At 37.1% G+C, this 18,354-nt stretch overlaps 1 protein-coding gene across 1 annotated transcript in view; it reads right to left on the reverse strand.

Moving 5' to 3' along the window:
• LOC149252416 (ATP-dependent DNA helicase SRS2-like protein At4g25120) overlaps positions 1 to 18,354 on the reverse strand; it is a 429,434-nt gene that overhangs the window by 83,601 nt on the left and 327,479 nt on the right. Inside the window, exons 22-24 of the mRNA XM_089459690.1 lie at positions 7,744 to 7,815; positions 7,539 to 7,625; positions 7,296 to 7,352 (exon numbers count right to left, since the gene is read on the reverse strand). Of these exons, the coding sequence (XP_089315816.1) occupies positions 7,296 to 7,352; positions 7,539 to 7,625; positions 7,744 to 7,815 (216 nt within the window). The remainder of the gene's footprint in view (positions 1 to 7,295; positions 7,353 to 7,538; positions 7,626 to 7,743; positions 7,816 to 18,354) is intronic.

Below are 18,354 nucleotides of genomic sequence, written 5' to 3' on the forward strand. Positions count from 1 at the left end.
ACTAGGATCCTTGCATTGCCTTTCATTGAAAATTCATTCCTTGATCCCTTTCCCCTCCCTAATTAGGTCAAGCATATCATTGGTTGCTAAATCCTATCCCCTTGACCTAACCTCGGGTCCACTTGGTCTCGTGTGGTCCCATGCACTATTAAGGTTAATTCTTCAAAGCTCACCTAGAACCCAAGTTTCTAAAAGAATTCCAGGGCTTAGGGATCTCCTTTATAAGACACATACTCAAAACCTACCCTTGAAATTCTCCCCAAGCCCTTCCTTGAGAGCCTTCCATATTGTCTTCCAAGACAAGCAAGCCACATATTTGAGTGTCTCTTGGGAATAGGATTCTAGGATCACCCCTCACCGTATCATTGGTCCATCCATTTCGAGATCCTTATCATAACGGGTCTCCTCCCATCGGTGAAAATCCGTAAAGAGTAGGGAGCATTAGTCGAGGTGACAATGGGTTATTGCTCCATTGTTGCCCTTAACCTAGTAGTAGCCCTTCAAGGGACCCCTTTTAGGATCCATGCTAGCTTGAACGGTAATAGTCCCCATATGAGTGACCCAATGTATGAGGAGAAGGTTTTGAAGAGGAAGGGGATGAAGAAGACACTAAAATGCAAGAGGGATAAGTTGCAGTGACACCCTTGTGGAATTATGTGACAAAACTTGAGGGGGGAAGAGGTGGTGGAAGCTACAAGTTTGTGTGCCCTCATGGTTGTCATGGAGGAAAACCATATAGTGGTTCATATACCCATGCGAGGAGGCATCTTTGTGGGATATTGGACAGTGATGAAAAAAGGGTCCCGTAGGGATCTCAATTTACCCTGAGGTTTCAATGGAACAAAGCAGAGAGTAAATCCAAATGAGGAGGCTACACAAAAGAAAAACAAGAAACAAAAAACTCATTCTAAATCAAGTGGGACTGCAATCTCTAGATTTGGTAGCTCATCTCTTCATGGTACCTCTACAAACTCTGAGAATAGAAGAACAATAACAAATTTCCTTAATGTTGTTGGCAGGGATGGTGCGGATGGAAAAGTGGTCTGGTTTCTTTGTCTTTGTGGTGTAACATTCAATGTGCTTTGCTCTCCCTATTGGCATGATATGGTTAAGAACATCAATGAAGCCCCAAAAGGATACAAGATTCCCAACCATGAAAAAGCTAGAACTGTGTTATTAGAAAGAGAAAAAGCAAAGGTTCAAAGAGCTTTGACACATTTTACAGATGAGTGAGTGGATTGTGGGGTATCCATTGTATCAAATGGTTGGACAAATGTTAGAAGGCAACATTTGATAAATGTTCTTGGTGTTTCTGCTAGCGGTGCAGCGTTTCTTGCAAGTCATGACTCCTCCTCCATTAGTGCATCTTCCCAAAACATTGCAGATCTCTTATTTAAAACAATCAAAGATGTCGGTCCTAATAATGTGGTTCAAGTGATCACTAATAATGCGACAAATTATAAAGCAGCAGGAAAAGTCATTGAGCATACTCATCCACATATCTTTTGGTCCAGGTGCTTGGTACACACATTGAACCTTTTGATTCATGATATTGTAAAGCATAAAGAATGTGGGTGGATTAAAGAGCTTTAAAAAAAGGGAAGCAACTCATTAAATTTGTCCCAGGCATACAAGGGTAAACAAATTTTATGGCACTTACTCCAAGTTGCAATTGCTTAAACTTTCAAAAACAAGATTTGCAAGTTATTACCTCACCTTTAGGCAGCTAGTGAAGGTGAGACAAGCTTTAACTAATATGGTTACATGTGAATCACGGGATGACATTAACACTGATAGAGATGGTGCTAATTTAGTCAACTACACTATTCTTGACAATTACTTTTGGTCACAGATTATAAATATGTTATGCAATTCACCAAACCAATTTATTACATGATCAAGTTTGCAGATTCAGATCAGCCAATAATTGGGGAGGTCTATGAGAATATGGATAACATGTTGGGGTAGATTAAAGACATTGTTGAGCCTAGAGATATCACCGTGTACAATTATATTCAATGTTCCACCAAGGTTCCGGGACGAGGGGGTGAGGGAGCGAGGGGGCGCAGGAGCGGCCTATGCAAAAGCTCCCTACCATTTTTTAGGAAACGTGGGGGAGCGTCAGGGTCTTAAAAATTTATAAATATAAAATATAATTTATTAATTGAGTCCACTATGACAATTTGGTTTGAATTGAAAAGCTGCAAAGCATGATCATTGATATGAATATCATTTGACATTATCCAAATTTATAATATCATATAAAATAATAAATTTAAAATTCTAATCCAGCTTGGTCAAATTCTAATTTAGATTTTGGTCAGACAGAGGGAGAGCTTCAGCTTGATAAGGTAGCCACTGAATTTTGTGAAAAGGTAAATGAACAGATCAGGAACACTGCATTGGCAGTAGAAGGGGCAACTACAATGGGTTGTCCAGCTGTATTGGATCCAACAGCTAGAAAGTTTGTTATATTATATATAATATAGATAGTACACCATATGCTGAAAGAAGAGTTTTAGTTCCAGGAGAGATGAGAAGATCACATGAAAGAGTTTCTCACAGTTTACTATCAAATGACATTGACTGCAGGATGATCATCTGCGAACCAACTTGGGTGACCAATGATGGCATGGATAATTTGTCTACCTTATTAGAGCAATGCCATGCAGTTCAAACTTCAAATTAGCAGTGTATATCAGGGGTGAAAATAATTTTCAGACCTGAGAATTCACGCTGAGCCACTGTGCTCTATGTAAATTTTGTAATTGTATAAATTCATATATAACGACAGTTCCTGAGATTTCTTGTTGCCCATAGTATTTTGTCATGCTTGCAGTAAACGCATGTTAGTCTATAGTCCACCCAATTATTTCCCACATGACATAGGTGCTGCTTCCATAGTTTGTATGTCAAATGTCATGCAAATTAAAAACACAAACTGAATGTCTCATATTCTTTGCCTGTCACTCCAGTTATCTCCCCACTGTAATCCAGCGATCACTTGAGAAAAAAAGGAGAAGTTTTAAAAGGGAAAATTCATGTACGTGCTATATGGTCCAGCAAATTTCCATGATATTGACCCTCTAAAATAACGCTTGTTGAAACCAAAAGACAGCACAAGACATTATCCCCATACAAAACATGAGTAGCTTTGTACCACTTTAGGTCTATTAAATCATAAACTATAAGCAAGGCCATTTTTTTGGGAGCATGGGGAAACGTCCCCTTAAGGAAGGGAAACGTTTCCCTGGCACGTCCCCCCGAGTTTCCTCCATTTTGGGAGCGTGGGGAAACGTCCCCTACTCGTCCCCAAGTCCCCGGAGCGCGGGGGAGCGAGGAAACTAGACCCCTAGGGGGGGGGCGAGTCCCCGTGGAACACTGATTATATTCGTGCAGAGGTGGAAAAATGATGGGAAATGCTAAACATTCCGCTACATGCCTTAGCATATGTTCTGACACCTAAATATTATCATCCATCATAGATTTCAACACCAACACCTAGGGGGCAAGTAGGAGAAAACCACACCTAGATCCGGAGGTTCTATCTGATTATTTGAAAGCGTTGGATAAATTAGTCCTTGATCAGGAGGAGCTTTCCAGGCTACGAAAAATAATTAAGCAACTATATGCTTGGCCCTAGTCCATTTGGGAGAAATCATGGAATTAAAGATTAAGAGAATTCTCCTTCTCTTGAGTAGCGAAACATGCATGGAGGTGATATTTCACTTCTACAAACTTTGGCATTGCGAGTGCTATCACAGGTGGTAAACACTTCTTTTGCAGAGAGGTGTTGGAGCTTTTATTCTTTCATCCACAGTGTCAAAAGGAACAAGCTAAATTTAGACTGAGCAGAGAGCTTGGTTTAAGTTCACAACAACTTGCGATTGGTGTCCCATTATTGTGAGGATGCAAAGAATAATAAAGACCTTAAGCTTTGGGACAAAAATCCCGAGCAGACTAATTTGGAAGATGGAGTGTTGCAATTAGAGAAATTGGAGAATGCTCTTATCTAGGATGATGATGATTGAGTTGAGATGCCACCCCCATTTGGTCCCATGGTTCACAGGTTCCATTCTTCAACACCAACAACAAGGGCTTCATCTTCATCAGTTCCACAACTTCCATAGCTACCATCTTCTTCACTTCCACCATGTGGAGGTTCACACAGTGATCATGGTGGAAAGAGGAGAGATTAGACTCTAGACTCCGGAGTGTTAGACTTGTTGTGAATCTGAATTTTTTTGTCTTACTCTTCCTAGTTCAGTGTGTACTTGGTGGTGGCCAAGTGGCCTATTGTATTAAAATTATTATTTCAATTTTGGACATGACTCATGTTGACAGTTGCTCACCTACTAGATAAGTTATTTGAATGTTTTATGATGTTTTATGTTTTATGATGTTTTACGTACAATGGATGCCATATCTATCTTGATTTATGTACAAAAATGCATGTTTTCATATCTTCTACAACTAATTTGGTATTTTGGATAATTTTTTAATATAAATGCAAAAAAATATAACATATATATAGTAGACACTTATAAGAAGCTTCACTTCCTAGATGTTTGGAAAATGACGCTTTGGAAGCTTCACTTCCAAAAAACATCCCGGCTTCGTCCCTACTTCGTGCAATATTTCCTTACACACTACCAACTGCACTAGCCATCTAGGACAAAGAAAAGGGAAAAGATTTTTATGAAGTTTTATGGTGATCAATAAACTCTTTGAACAACACCTTATTCTACAAGGGTCAATGTTGTCTTTATGGCACAAATTTCTAAGAAAATATATTGGAGTAAGGGGGATGCCTTAGGGCATCTACTTCTAAAACCCTAATTATTGCTCTTGTGAGGGGAGAAATTAAGTATAGGTTCTGCACATATAGAGTTTCCCTATAGACCTTAATGAGGACAATCTCACACATAATATTGAAGCAAAATTTCAGCAATGATAAATCATTTAGTCATGGAACAATTGAAATGCTACTTTAAACATTAAATCATGCAAAATATCGATAATAGACAAGTAAACTAACAACAATCCCCCACAAAGGAACTTCTTTCTATCCCATAACATTGTCTCCAAGCAAAAATCACATCCTTTAGCAAGTAGCATCCATAAATATCACACTTTGCCCAATGTAGCAAAGAAAGGCTAGCTCGCACTCTCTCAAAGAGGAATAGAATACAATGTGTGATGATGAGAAAATGAAATGAGGAAAGCTTTATTTATATGAGACCTATCCCACTCATTTTTACAATAACTGAACAAGAGAAGCCTCGTTGACAAGGTTACTTAAAGTGTTCCACAAGAAAGAGGTTAAAAGCCAACCTCATACCTCAAACGCATAACAAAAGTGTCATCAATTCCCACACTTGTGGGAGAAAATTCTCCTCAAGCATGACATCATCTTCCAAATGAACTCTACATGTCACAAATAGGTGTCATGTGGGCTAATGAGCACTCTAGAGTCTATACTCCAAGACGTATCTCCTATATCATGTACAAGCCTGCAAAGTGCCTTTATGCCAACATGTCATCTGCGTGGTGCCCAACATTACCCTCAAAGGTGTTACAAATACTGAGGGGGTTGGGGGATGAATCAATATTTCAAGCTAAATCAGGTTTTATCAGTTTATGCTTTTCTTTGCAATGTTAACTGAATCATCATTTAACTAGTCGCACATTATGACAATGGATCTATACATAAACAGATAATACATGTAGACCATGAGCATCATGAAAGAAAGTGAAACATAAGAGCACAACAGATCAACAAGTCAGCATCATCATGATCATAGAAACAGCGGATATTAGGTGGAAAACCCAACTAGGAAAAACCATCGTTGTTGTTGTCTTTGTCTTCTAATATTAATATTCAGAAAATCATCTTTTTCATCTTGCACTGGCGCAAGCTTTTACCAGTGCACAAGCTCCTACCTGCAAGAGGCTACCACCTCCTATTGTTTCTCCAGCTACCACTGGAAGGAATCCACCACACCTTGATTAAGTTCTCTGGCCACCAGCGGAAGGAAGCTACCACTCCTTTAATGAAGGCTCCAACCCTCAAACCTTTTGTGGACCTCGTTTCAAAATATTTCACACTAGATCCACCTGCAACAAATTTAATCCTGTAGGCCATGTTTCATCCAATTTTCAAACTGGACCATATAAAATTCTGCTCATCAATCCTATTCATACAACAATCAACAACAAATACAATTATGTCATCGATATATAACTGCATACATCATCAATCAAATAGGTAAAACCATCAAATTCATTGTATCAGTCTTTGCTTCTATCCAACATGTACATCCAATTGCAAACCCTAATGGTATTTGATCAAGCCTGGCATAAACTATTGATTTTCTACTATTCTATGCTTATCACAATCACTTTTCCAATTCTTCTTCAATTAGCAATCACTTTTCAAATAAATTTAATCTTTAATGACAAAAAGTAGTTGTAGATAGAACAGTAAATCCACCACACAATAGAAGACAGCCAAGAGCAATAACAAGAGACACAAGATTTGGTCAAAGACCAAGGAAAAACCCCTCTATTGCGAACTATTTTTTCTCGGACCCTATTTCATTTTTTTTGTATTTTTTTCAATGTTATAAACATAACAAGTAGTAATAAATTAATTAATTTATCACTACTTATTATGTTTATAAAAGATGTAAAAATATACAAGGCAACAAGTGATGCCACCAACCAAAAGGCTTGGATCATCTACTAAATATTAAACATTATTTATTATATATTTATTTATAAGCATTATGCAAGACTTTTGAAGTCCACAATGATATGATATGAAGCACATACACAAGGTCTTTTCTATGTTTAAACATTTTTACCTAACATGTGGGAAGTTATAAATCCCATCTATGCATTGTCACAATATAACAATCCACTCCAACTTATGGAGGATCAAGGTGTTCTATGAGATTTGAACTTTGCACCTCCACATCCATTTATTTACAACTATCCATGATGTAATCCCCAAAATAAAGCACATACAAAAAAGTAAATGATAAATTTGTAAAGAAATATATCGATAATTTAGTGTAAAAGTGTGCTTGTCACAGCAAAATTCGGGATAGGGGGTGTTCTAATACTTGCTATGAAAATATGAATTGCATTGTAACCACATAAATATTAAAGGCATTCAGAATTTTTAATAAAAAAACATAAAACAAAACATTGAAAAATGTTTTAACATGTTCAAGAGGAAAACATACTAATTTTCCAATCAACGATAAATTCAAATTACTCAAGATACCCACCTGGATATCAATAAGATGGCCCGGCAATTCCTTCAAAAAACGAGATGGCTGAAGCAACTGCACTACCAAAAAAAAACATCAGTATCTCCTTGTCTTCCAAAATTTCTATTTCTACTAGCTATCACTACTCTTCTTAGCTCTAGTATTCTTTCCACCAAAATTCATCAATAGGTAAACCAAAATTGAGAAAAGAGGAAATGCAACTTAAAGTTTGACTTACAAAGACACATTTCCCATACAAACCTGCCAATTAGAATCCATTACTACATATGAAATGTACAATTTTTTCCGAGCTCGGGTCATTGCCACATAGAATAGTCGTCTCTCCTCCTTCATATTCAAGAGGTTTTAAAAGCATAAGAAAATATATAAACAGATGAGTATATCATTCTATCTAAGTTACGAATTTAATTATCTTACTTTGCTAGAAAGCTTGAGAAAACATTACCTCAAGGGAGGATCCACCATTCTTTACAAAGCCCATCGATTCATGAAGCAAGGGTATCTCTGAATCATTAGTCTACAATGTAATAGCATTCTTCATTATAAAAATATCAAAACTTCATGAAATCTAACTTTACAGGACTATGCCACTACAACAAACAATCTTCTCAATATCTTAAAAGCATATATCAAATATTTCATACAACAATATGCACACCCATAACTTTGTTCCCTTAGATAAAATAATGAATTTGGACAACAATGATGATATATTTGGATTGTAAGTATAACAACTTAAACAAACACCAACGGGACGACTCTTAAAAGGATAATACAATCAATCTTTAAAACAAACACCTAGGGAAGAGTCCTAAAGATATTAATTTTTCTTAGGCTACAATGTTCTCTGTTACAGATAATTGCATTTAAACGTTTTCAACATTTACTTATTACATTCACCCCATAACATCATTATCAACATTAGCAATTATGTAGAGAGAACAATAAACAGTTGAATAAAAAAGATCAACAGAAGAAAAGTATGCACAATAGAGACATCAAGATTTGGTCACAGACCAGGGCAATACCCCACAAGGGGGAAAACCTAGAATTCAATTCTTCTTCTTCTATTAGATATTCATAAATTGTTCAGCTAAGATACAAAGTACATCCATAGTGAGAGATATCACTACATCAGGCCTTTCTAGGGCCAATCCAAGTCAATTCACAACTACGATTGTGAACTAAACAAGACAAGTTCAGGAGATGGTTATTTCACAATATCACATCAGTCATAGATAGAATGTCACATCATTCAAGGAAGCATTGTCATGATTGTCAAAGGAGCATTGTCATCAATGTATATGCAGGGTTATTGCTAAATCAATGATCCATGTAGATTTATGTCCAAAGGCTATATTACAACTGACATAGGGAAATCACTATCACATTAGAGAAATTATTGTCATCAATAATGTTGGGAACATTTATGTCATCATTGTCATCTATATGCATCAAAGTCATTGTTGTATTCATTATTGTTACTGTCCTAAAGCGTTGTTACCATTGTTGTAAGACCCGGCCGAGTCAATTCGGGTTAAAGGGTGGCAAGGTCGAAACAGTCAGTGACTCGGACCGGTCGTCCAGGTTGTTACCGAGCTGGCCGAGTTGGATACCGACTTCGCCGGCTCGATAACAATCCGGTCAGCGCGATAAGAGCGGTCAGTCAACGTTTTCAGCGACTTTTTTTTTTAAATGGTTTTTTGGGACCCCAAAGCCCACTCTAGTGTGCCTTTGGGTTCTTTGGGGTCCATTTCCCTCTCCTAAACCCTATAAAACCCACCAACCCCTCTCATTTCCTCACAGCCATCCCATTGCATTTGAGTGAGAATTTGTGAGTAGTTTGTGAAGAGTTGTGGAGATTGTTTTTGGAGCAGCAGTGAGGAGTCTTGGGCAAGCATTGTAGCAGGAGTGAAGAGCTTCTTGGGCAGCCATTGGAGTAGCATTGAGGAGTTGGTTTGTTGGAGCAACTTTGAGGAGGCAGTTTGTGCCTAGAGTTATTTTTTTTCACTTCTAAAAATCTGTTTTTGCTTTTTTTTTTTTTTGTGCAAATATGGAAATTGAAGAGTATTTTTTGTGAAAGAAATGAACATTGAAGCAATGCTATATTTTTTTTTCATTTTCAAATTTTTTCCTTGATTTCCAAGTGAAAAAATGGCACCTAGAGTGAAAGATGTTGCTTGGGGATATGTTGAAATGGTTGATAGTCAAATGCATTGCAAATTTTGCCATAGAAAAATTAAGAATGGTCTTGGGGCATTAATAGGCTAAAACAACACTTGGCAGGGATTAGAGGCCAAATTACTCTATGTGAATCACCAAAAATTGGGGAGATTAGGAAGGATTTGTTAATAACTTTGAGAAATTTAAAGAAGAAAATGCTAGGCAAAAAGAATTAGACACTGAAATTGGGAGGAAGAGGAGTATACAAAAAATGATGTCTAGCAACCCCCATTTTGATTTTGAGGGTTCTTCTTCTATCCCTTGTACTGATGCATCCAACCCCTTCCAATATGTTCCTCCCTCTTTGCAGTCTATTCAAGAAAAGGGTAAGGGTAAAATGAAAAAGAAGGGTGATATGAATATCAAAAGTTATTTCACTGTCACACCCTCCTCTCCATCAGATGCACATGGCCCTGAAGCTAGTAGAACTTTGCAGCCCACTTTAGATGACCATTGGAAGAAAGAATTGAGGGAGACTGTTTGTGATTACAGATGTAGATGGTGGTATGATTATGATATCCCCTTCAATGCTTCCCGTTCACCATGTTATGAGCCTATGTTTGATGCCATACATGTTGCTGGAAAAGGCTTCAAATGCCCTACTATGCATGAGATAAAGGGGTATCGTTTGCAGCAAGAAATTCCCTCCATTAATGAGTATTTGAAAGATTTCAAGGACTCATGGGCAAGAACAAGATGTACCATCATGTCAGATGGATAGACTGATCAAAGGAATCGTACCATCATAAACTTTCTTATCTTCTGCCCATAGGGAACCATGTTTCTAAAATCAGTTGATGCATCTGAGAGGGTGAAAGATGGACAATTGTTGTTTTAGCTATTGGATGAGGTTGTTGAGGAGGTGGGGGTGGCTAATGTTGTTCAAGTCATCACAGATAATGCCTCTAACTATGTTCTTGCTGGTAAATTGTTAGAGGAAAAACACAAAACCATATTTTGGACCCCATGTGCTGCACATTGCATAGACCTCATGCTTGAGGATATTGGCAAATTAGATTGGGTCAAAAACACTGTAGATCATGCCAAAAGCATAACAAAATTTATCTACAATCATTCATGGATTTTGAGCCTTATGAGGAGACACACAGGGGGCAAGGATATTATTAGGCCTGCCATCACTAGATTTGCTACTCATTTTTTGACATTGCAATCTATGCTTTCACAACATAGAAACTTGCAAAAGATATTTTCCAGTGATGAATGGAATCAAAGCCAGTGGTCTCTCAAACAGGAAGGCAAAGAATTGAAAAAGAAAGTTAATGAAGAAATATTTTGGAGAAAGGCAGCAGAGATTGTGAAGGTTGTTGAGCCACTGGTTAAGGTGTTGCGATTGGTGGATGGGGAAAGATTGGCTATGGGCTTCATTTATGAGGCTATGGATCAAGCAAAGGAGCAAATAAAGAGGGCATACAAGGATAAAGCGGCTAGGTATAGGCCCATTTGGGCCATCATTGATGAAAGATGAAACAATCAACTCCATCTCCCTATACATGCAGCTGTGTATTTTTTGAACCCACGGTATCATTATAAAGCTCTGGCAGCAAGACCTTCGAGTGGGGAGGTTAGAGATGGATTGATTGACTACATTGATCGCATGATCCCATTGGAGTCTGATCAGCTGGAGATACACTGACAGGTCACAACCTTTAGCAAAGCCACGGGAACTTTTGGGAAGAACCTAGAAAAGATTGCAAGGGAAGCAGATGAGACAGGTAAACAAAAATTTCAATTTTCAAATTGTTAATACTTATTTTGTTAAATCGTTTATAATTTGAAAGTTGGATCTAATTTGCAATTTTGTTGAGCTAACTCATTACACTCCTATGTTTTTTGCAGCACAATGGTGGGAGGCTTTTGGCTGCCATCGTCCTCAATTAGAGAAGTTTGCAATTCGTATTTTGAGTCAAACTTGCAATGCTACTGGGTGTGAGTGCAATTGGTTTGTCTTTGAGAGGATTCACACGAAGAAGAGAAACCATTTGGATAAAAAACGGTTAAATGATCTAGTCTATGTCCAATACAACCTCTGGCTCAGACGCAACCAATTGTTGAACAAAAGACCTGATTCAGATCCCATTGTGTTGGAAGATATTGATCCAACATCAAATTGGGTAGTGGAGAGTCATCCAGCAGAGTTTGATTCTGATGAGGATCTTGATTTTGATTTACAGACGATGGCATCACTTGAACATAATGTTCAGTTGAATGCAGATCCACTTGTACCAGCCTCAGGGCCAGCCCCAAGTCCTCCAGTTGCAGGCGCTTCCTCTGCTCAGCCACGACGGAAGCGCATATCTCATCTATCTCAGCAGCCACCAGCTGCACAGCTTGCTAGTGCTACCACTTCAATAGTTGCAGTTGGAGTTGATGATGAGGAGGAGCCATGGGCTTCCCTGTCTGACTTTGATTTAGAGGTTGAGCCAGATGATGTTGGCTCCTCTAGTAATAGCCAGTAGTACTAGTCACAGTTTACTTTTGTTGTAGAGGCCATTTATAGCCTCCTTGGTTATGTGTTTTTGTTTTGATCTCTATATCATCATCATGTATGTGTTGGACAGTGCACTGGGTGCGATTTTGATATAATGGATATATTCATGAGCCTACTTTGATCATATGTTGTCTTCTATCTATATTCTAAAGCTTTGTGTTTGGAAACATGAATGAAAATATTTTAAATTATGTTTTTTTTATAAAAAAAATATTTAATGTATTTTTTACAACGACCGAGTCATTGAAATCGAACTGGCCGAGTCGATACAGAGTCGGAGTCGACCCTCGGCCGAGTCGGAGTCGGAGTTGGAGTTGACCATCTGTCGAGTCGGAGCTGGAGTCGGAGTTTTAAAACATTGGTTGTTACACATCAAACATTGTCCAATAGGTCAAGGGCATTGTCATGCAACAATGGATACTATCATATTGAGGCCATAACCATACTGCCATGTCATGTTTCACTATTTTATCAAAGATCTAATTTCCACAACTCACAGAGTTCCAACATGCATACAATTTCCATAGGTCACAATTGTGACAGGTTTCCAGCATACATACAATTTCCATAGGTCATAGTTGTGTCAGGGTTTCAACATACATACAATTTCCACAGGTCACAGTTGTGTCAGGGTCTTGTCCATAATAAGAGAAAAAATACGAACCATAACATAACTCATATACAATGTAGACTTAATACAATATTAACAACATATGATACAATACAGAGTTAGAGTGGACAAAATGATGCCACTGTGAAGTATCTCAAAGCGTTGCCATTTTTTAAAACTTAGAGCGCATGGAACAATGTCACTTATGTAAATAAAAACAAACCATGTAATGCTAATAAATGTGGAAGTTATACGAACCATAGAGTGTAGTGCCACAGAGAGAAGTGGTGACAATCAGAGTGATATCATACAAAATGTAATGTCATAAAGCCACGGAGCAACGTCATACATATGAGTGTGATGCCACAGATATAGAAATTGAACCTCAATAATAAGCATACAGTACATTGCGTACTACAGACAAGGAGAAATGTCATGTCATTCTGAAGAGTGCGAGCGACTCGGATTATAATAGAATGCCACAGAACGATCCATAAAGTTAAAGACGAGTCGTTGTATAGATTAGATTTCATACATGTTCATCTAATCACGTGTTGTTGCCTTACACACACACCTAAGTTAGTGAGAAAAGCCCTTAACCCCACAAGGTGTGCTTTGTGGCAAATTTAAGAGATGGGGTTGTCACCTATTCCTAACTCTCTCCGTTTAAGCTCTCTCCTAGGTAAGCTAAGGGGTGGGGCGGTCCCTAAATGAAAAGTTAAGTTAAAAGGTGACGTGATGTTTCTAGGATATGTTAAAGGTCAATTTGGATTACTTGAGATTATGAGCAAACATAACGAGTGTTGACCTCTACCGGTCAACTACCCATGCAGTACACCCCCTTTTTCTTTGCTAGAAAGGGGCAACACCTGATCAGCGTGTCCGTGCCATCCAGCAGTCATCAGCAGCTTGATCAATCTGATTGTAAACCCACTCTGCATATATTAATTGTAAATAATCTTAGCAGATATGAGTCATGTATGTAAAATTGCCTAGGTGGACCTAACTTTCTATGATAATCTATGTCCCGGAAGGTTTTTCGTCTCACCGATGCATGGATCGGCAGAGTTTTCCTTCAAACCTAACCCCAAAGCCGGGATGCATTTTGTCATTAGAACTTTAGAAGAATCCTAGTGTGTTAATCTGCTAGATTATAGTTGTGTCGCAGAACTGGGTGATTGATGAGGGTCTGTGTTAAGCGGGCTTGTCCCCTTGAGATGTAAGTTGTAAAAGTCATGATGTAATGTGTCTTGAGGGTCGAAAAATGTTTTAAATCCCCTCGTGACTAGAACTAGCCGTTGGGATCATTTCCTTTATATAGGGTCTTAGGTGGTCATTTCAGAAGACATTCGATCTGTGAGTCTAATACTGAAGAAGCTCTCTTGTAAATCTGTTTCTGGTTAATAAAAGAAGACTTTGGGGTCCATATCTTACTGGTGTTACTCTCTTGAAATGCTGTGAGATTGTTTAAATTTTCTGCATATTTTCTTTTCAGCCATTAATAATAGCTTTTTGTAGAGTAGTGTGGGCACAGGTATCTTGTCCACTTGCTAGGGTTTGAGTGCTGTTAGGGTTTCTGAAGTAATGGCAGGTATCTCCATTACTGTTTGAGATCTAGCAGCATTTTTGCCCTCTTTATTGACGGTTGTTTTGAGCTGTGCAGAAAGCATCATTGAAGGAAATTTTGTGGGCGTTCGGGGAAGTTCTCGGCTGAACCAGCCAACTCCCGCAAGCATTTTTTGCTGAGCCCAGTTGGATTTGATCCTGGGTCTATCATTCGGTTTATTTTTCTAAGTTTGCATGAGAGATTTTCTGAAGTTCTTCACAGTGACGATCTGGAATTTCTGTTCTTTAAAATGTTTTCCGTGCTTAGTGCTGAATCTGGCTGTTAAGGGGCCAAATCTGTAAATTAATCAGCTATCTTAGGGTTTAAATTTTTCTGATCTAGGGTTTTCAAAATTTTGCTTTTCACAATTTTTTCATTAGGGTTTTAAATTTTTGTTTTATATAGATTTTTCAATTGGTTTTTTTTGTTTTCTTTTGTGATTGCAGGCATAGGGTTTTTCTCCAGGGGCTTCTAAAAAAAAAAAAAAAGTTTTGTGATCAGCGTGAGCCTGTATGCTTTCATCGCATCCCCAGAAACCGGCGTATGGCTGCCACTGAGGCATTTCGACTTGAATAGTAACACTGGCCTCAAAGCTGCCCACACGTTTTTCTTCAAATCGCTATCGTTTGGTCTATGAACCCGCAGAGGCATCTATCCTTCAATCTCTAAAAGAACTGGATGCTGGTCGAAATTTCATGTGCACGCTCAGAGCTTTGTTATTGACCAGGAGTCTAACATCAGGCATCGAAACTCTTTTCTTAAATTATTGCGTGGGTATGGCTGTGTGAGAGTATCAATAAAAACGGATCAGCGGCTTCAGTGTGGGCGTCAACCCAAAACCCGTCGATATACCATTCTCTTTCACCCACGCTCTTAAACGATTATCATCAGCCGTCGAAGAAGCACCTTGCCATCAGAAATCAGTAGATAAGAGACAACGCCGGTTTCATTTCATTTCGCTGACGGTAATCTGGAAAGGCCATCACGCAGAGGGTAAGCATTGTTTCATTTTTTGCCGCCTTCTGCTATCAAAGCTGCCAAGGTAAAATCGATCCCATTTTAAATGCAGACGGAGGATGAAAATGAATTCATTCGGGTTATCACGTAGGTTCTATCAGATCATATGATGCGTAGCTGAGGGTTCACGTTTTTTTTTTCATTTTCTTTGATCGTAGTTTTTTTAGAGTCTCATTTTCGATTTATTTAGGGATTTTTTTTATTTTTTTTTTGCCTTTTAATTAAAATCAAAAAGAGTTCTAACGTAGGTCTTTAAATCAAATTTTGATTCGTAGACGTTAAAATTTCGATTTTAGTTTTATGTTTTGTCATTTAGATTTTAATTTGATTTTTAGGTTAGTTTAAAGTTTGTATAGTTTTGTTTTAATTTTATGTTAGGTTTTTTTAGATTTAACGTAATTAGATTTTTATTTTTTTATTTTTTTTTAAATAGTTTCATATAAATTCATAAAAAATCAAATAAAAAAATGCATTTGTTGTTTAGACTTTGTTTGATTTTAGTTAGAATTTAACTTGATTTTAAATTATTAGATTTTAAAATAGTTTTAAATTTTTGTTATAAAAAATAAAATAAAAAATGTTTTTGTTAGATTTTTTTATTTTTAGTTTAGTTTAGTTTTAACTTAGATTTTAATTTATTTTTATTTTAGTTTTTGCTTATAATATAAAAAATAAAAAATTAAAAAAAAAAAGATTTAAAAAATTTTGAAAAAATATTAAAATTTTGTGGAAATTTTTAGATCCAGTTATTTTCGGGAATTGTCATATCTTTCATGCCGAGATCTAAATTTTCAAGTCGAGATGCGAAATTGATATCTCGTTAATGGTTTATGATTCGTGGTGGTTTAAAGCATTCATTTTCTTGAAAATTCTAAATTGCTGGATATCGTTTTGGTCATTCTAAGAGCATTGTGATTTAGCTGATGATAGATGATTGCTGTTCATGGTCCATATTTTTATATCATTTAACAAGTAATCGTTTTAACCACAATCTCTTAAGGCACTGGTCTGCTAAGTTAATCAAATCTATCTGGTGTTTTTCATATCGTGTCTCGTGTCTCCCAACCAACTGGTCGACAGTTGGTCTTCATCATCTCACAGGGTCTACCCCCCTTAGCCGCGGGAGACAGGCTTAAACGGAGGGATCGGGGATCAGAGTGACAGCCCCCGGTCTGAGCGTTGTCGTGTCAATCCGTGCGACAACAACGAGCAATATGAAATGAAATAACCATGAACACATAAATCAAAGATAAGCATACAAGACCAATGCTTTCAATATTGCTTCAAAATAAATAACACTTGCTCCAAAAATGAAATGTTTCAAAGTGAAACACAAGTAATCCTGCCTATCAAATAGATGTTAGAAAAGATGATATCACTTGCAAGATTTAAAATTTCTTTCAAAGAAATGCTTTCAAAGTATAATCATTCACAATGCTAGAGCATGTAAAGATGCAATATAAAATAACTTGCAAAATGAAACAAGCTAAAACTTCACTTGCCCAAATGAGATACTACGAAAGAATCAATTCGAAACATTTTCATCATGACAAGTATATAAATAAATTCCAAGTAAAATAGCTTGAAAAGTAAAGTGTGTTAATATGAAATGCACTTAAGTAAGGTGAGATGCAATTATCTTGGTTGATTTTAAGCTAAATGCCTACTCTATGTAAGAGATCTTCCTCTTGAACTCTTGCCAAAGTCTAAAAATTGGGGTCACTATAAGAAACAGGAGTTGAAGACATGATGGTGCCGTTAACGATACCACCTTCATAACTACATGGTCACACACTCTTTACCTTACTTTGTACCAATTGGAAGAATTTTCCAAGAAATTATTTTCCCTGTGATGTCTATAGACCGAGCTTATGCTTGGAGGTTAATTGAGTTAAAATGCAAACTATGCTAAAAAGCCTAAATGTTATGCAAGTAAGTTTTCCCAAGAGAGATTTGCAATGCTTGAATATAATGGAAATGAGATAGTGCTCAAAGTAAATTGCAAATGTTACTTCCATTGGAAAAGGAAATTAGCTTGAAAATGAATTACAATGATGCGAGTAAGTTTGCTTTGCAAAAAGAGGAATTGCTTCAAGTAAATGAAAGTGCTCATAATGATATAACTTCAAAATTGTTCAAGACACATAAATATAAGCTTCATAAGCAAATGAAATTGTAAATTGCTCCAAGTAAATGCCACAAACCATAAACTTATAGCAATTGGAAATGAGATGAAGCTAAAGAAAAGTGAATGCTTGCTTGTAAAGTATGCTTGGAAAATAAGTGAGCAAGATAACAAATGAGCCTATAGTGAGGCAATTGTATCCCAAAAAAATAAATTTTTTAAGCAACTAAATTAAACTTGCCACATAACTCCAAATACTTGCATGTAAGAAATGAGTTGCTCTAAAGCAAAATATCAACTTGTACTTCAAAGCAAGAATGAAATGCAAAGCATCAAGTGAAACTTGTAGCAAAATTTAACTTAGAAATTGAAATGTGATGGTGAGGTTGTGTTAATTTTAAAGCATGCAAAATGAGCTAAAAATGAAAGTTAGAAAAGATGCAAAATTAATCCACCCACACAAAATCCTCCTTCTAAAAGAGGAGAAAGGATGCCTTGGGTAAAACCCAAGCTCCCACAAGAAAAATAGATTTTTTTATTATAATATTACAATGGAGTTAAAGCCTCTTAGAGGGCTACCCAAAAGATGAAGGGAATTAGTACAAGATTTGGAGCTAGAAATAGCTATAATATCCCTCCAACAATAGTAACCTCAAGGGCCAATGAAGACTTTCTAAAATCTTAAAATTACAATCTCCAAAAAGGCCCATAGCCTATCCTTATTTGTAGATCCTTCTATTATCCATGGCCTCCTTGAAATAAACCTTGGGTGCTTGAGAGGTCCTACAAGAAAACTAGTAAGAGTTAAACAGTATTTCCTCAAGGCACTTGTGTCAAAACTCCAACTATCGGCTGCAAAACTAAGACAAAATTAGTGTAAAAGAGCATGTAACTATGATACAAAATAATAAACAAAAACCAAATCAAGTAATGGGAGTGAACCCCATCACTTGCCTAGTTTGGGAA

This window comes from Pinus tabuliformis, chromosome 7, assembly GCF_031772625.1.
Source record: "Pinus tabuliformis cultivar Carrire ecotype Pingquan chromosome 7, CPIR1, whole genome shotgun sequence".
Lineage (NCBI taxonomy): Eukaryota > Viridiplantae > Streptophyta > Pinopsida > Pinales > Pinaceae > Pinus > Pinus tabuliformis.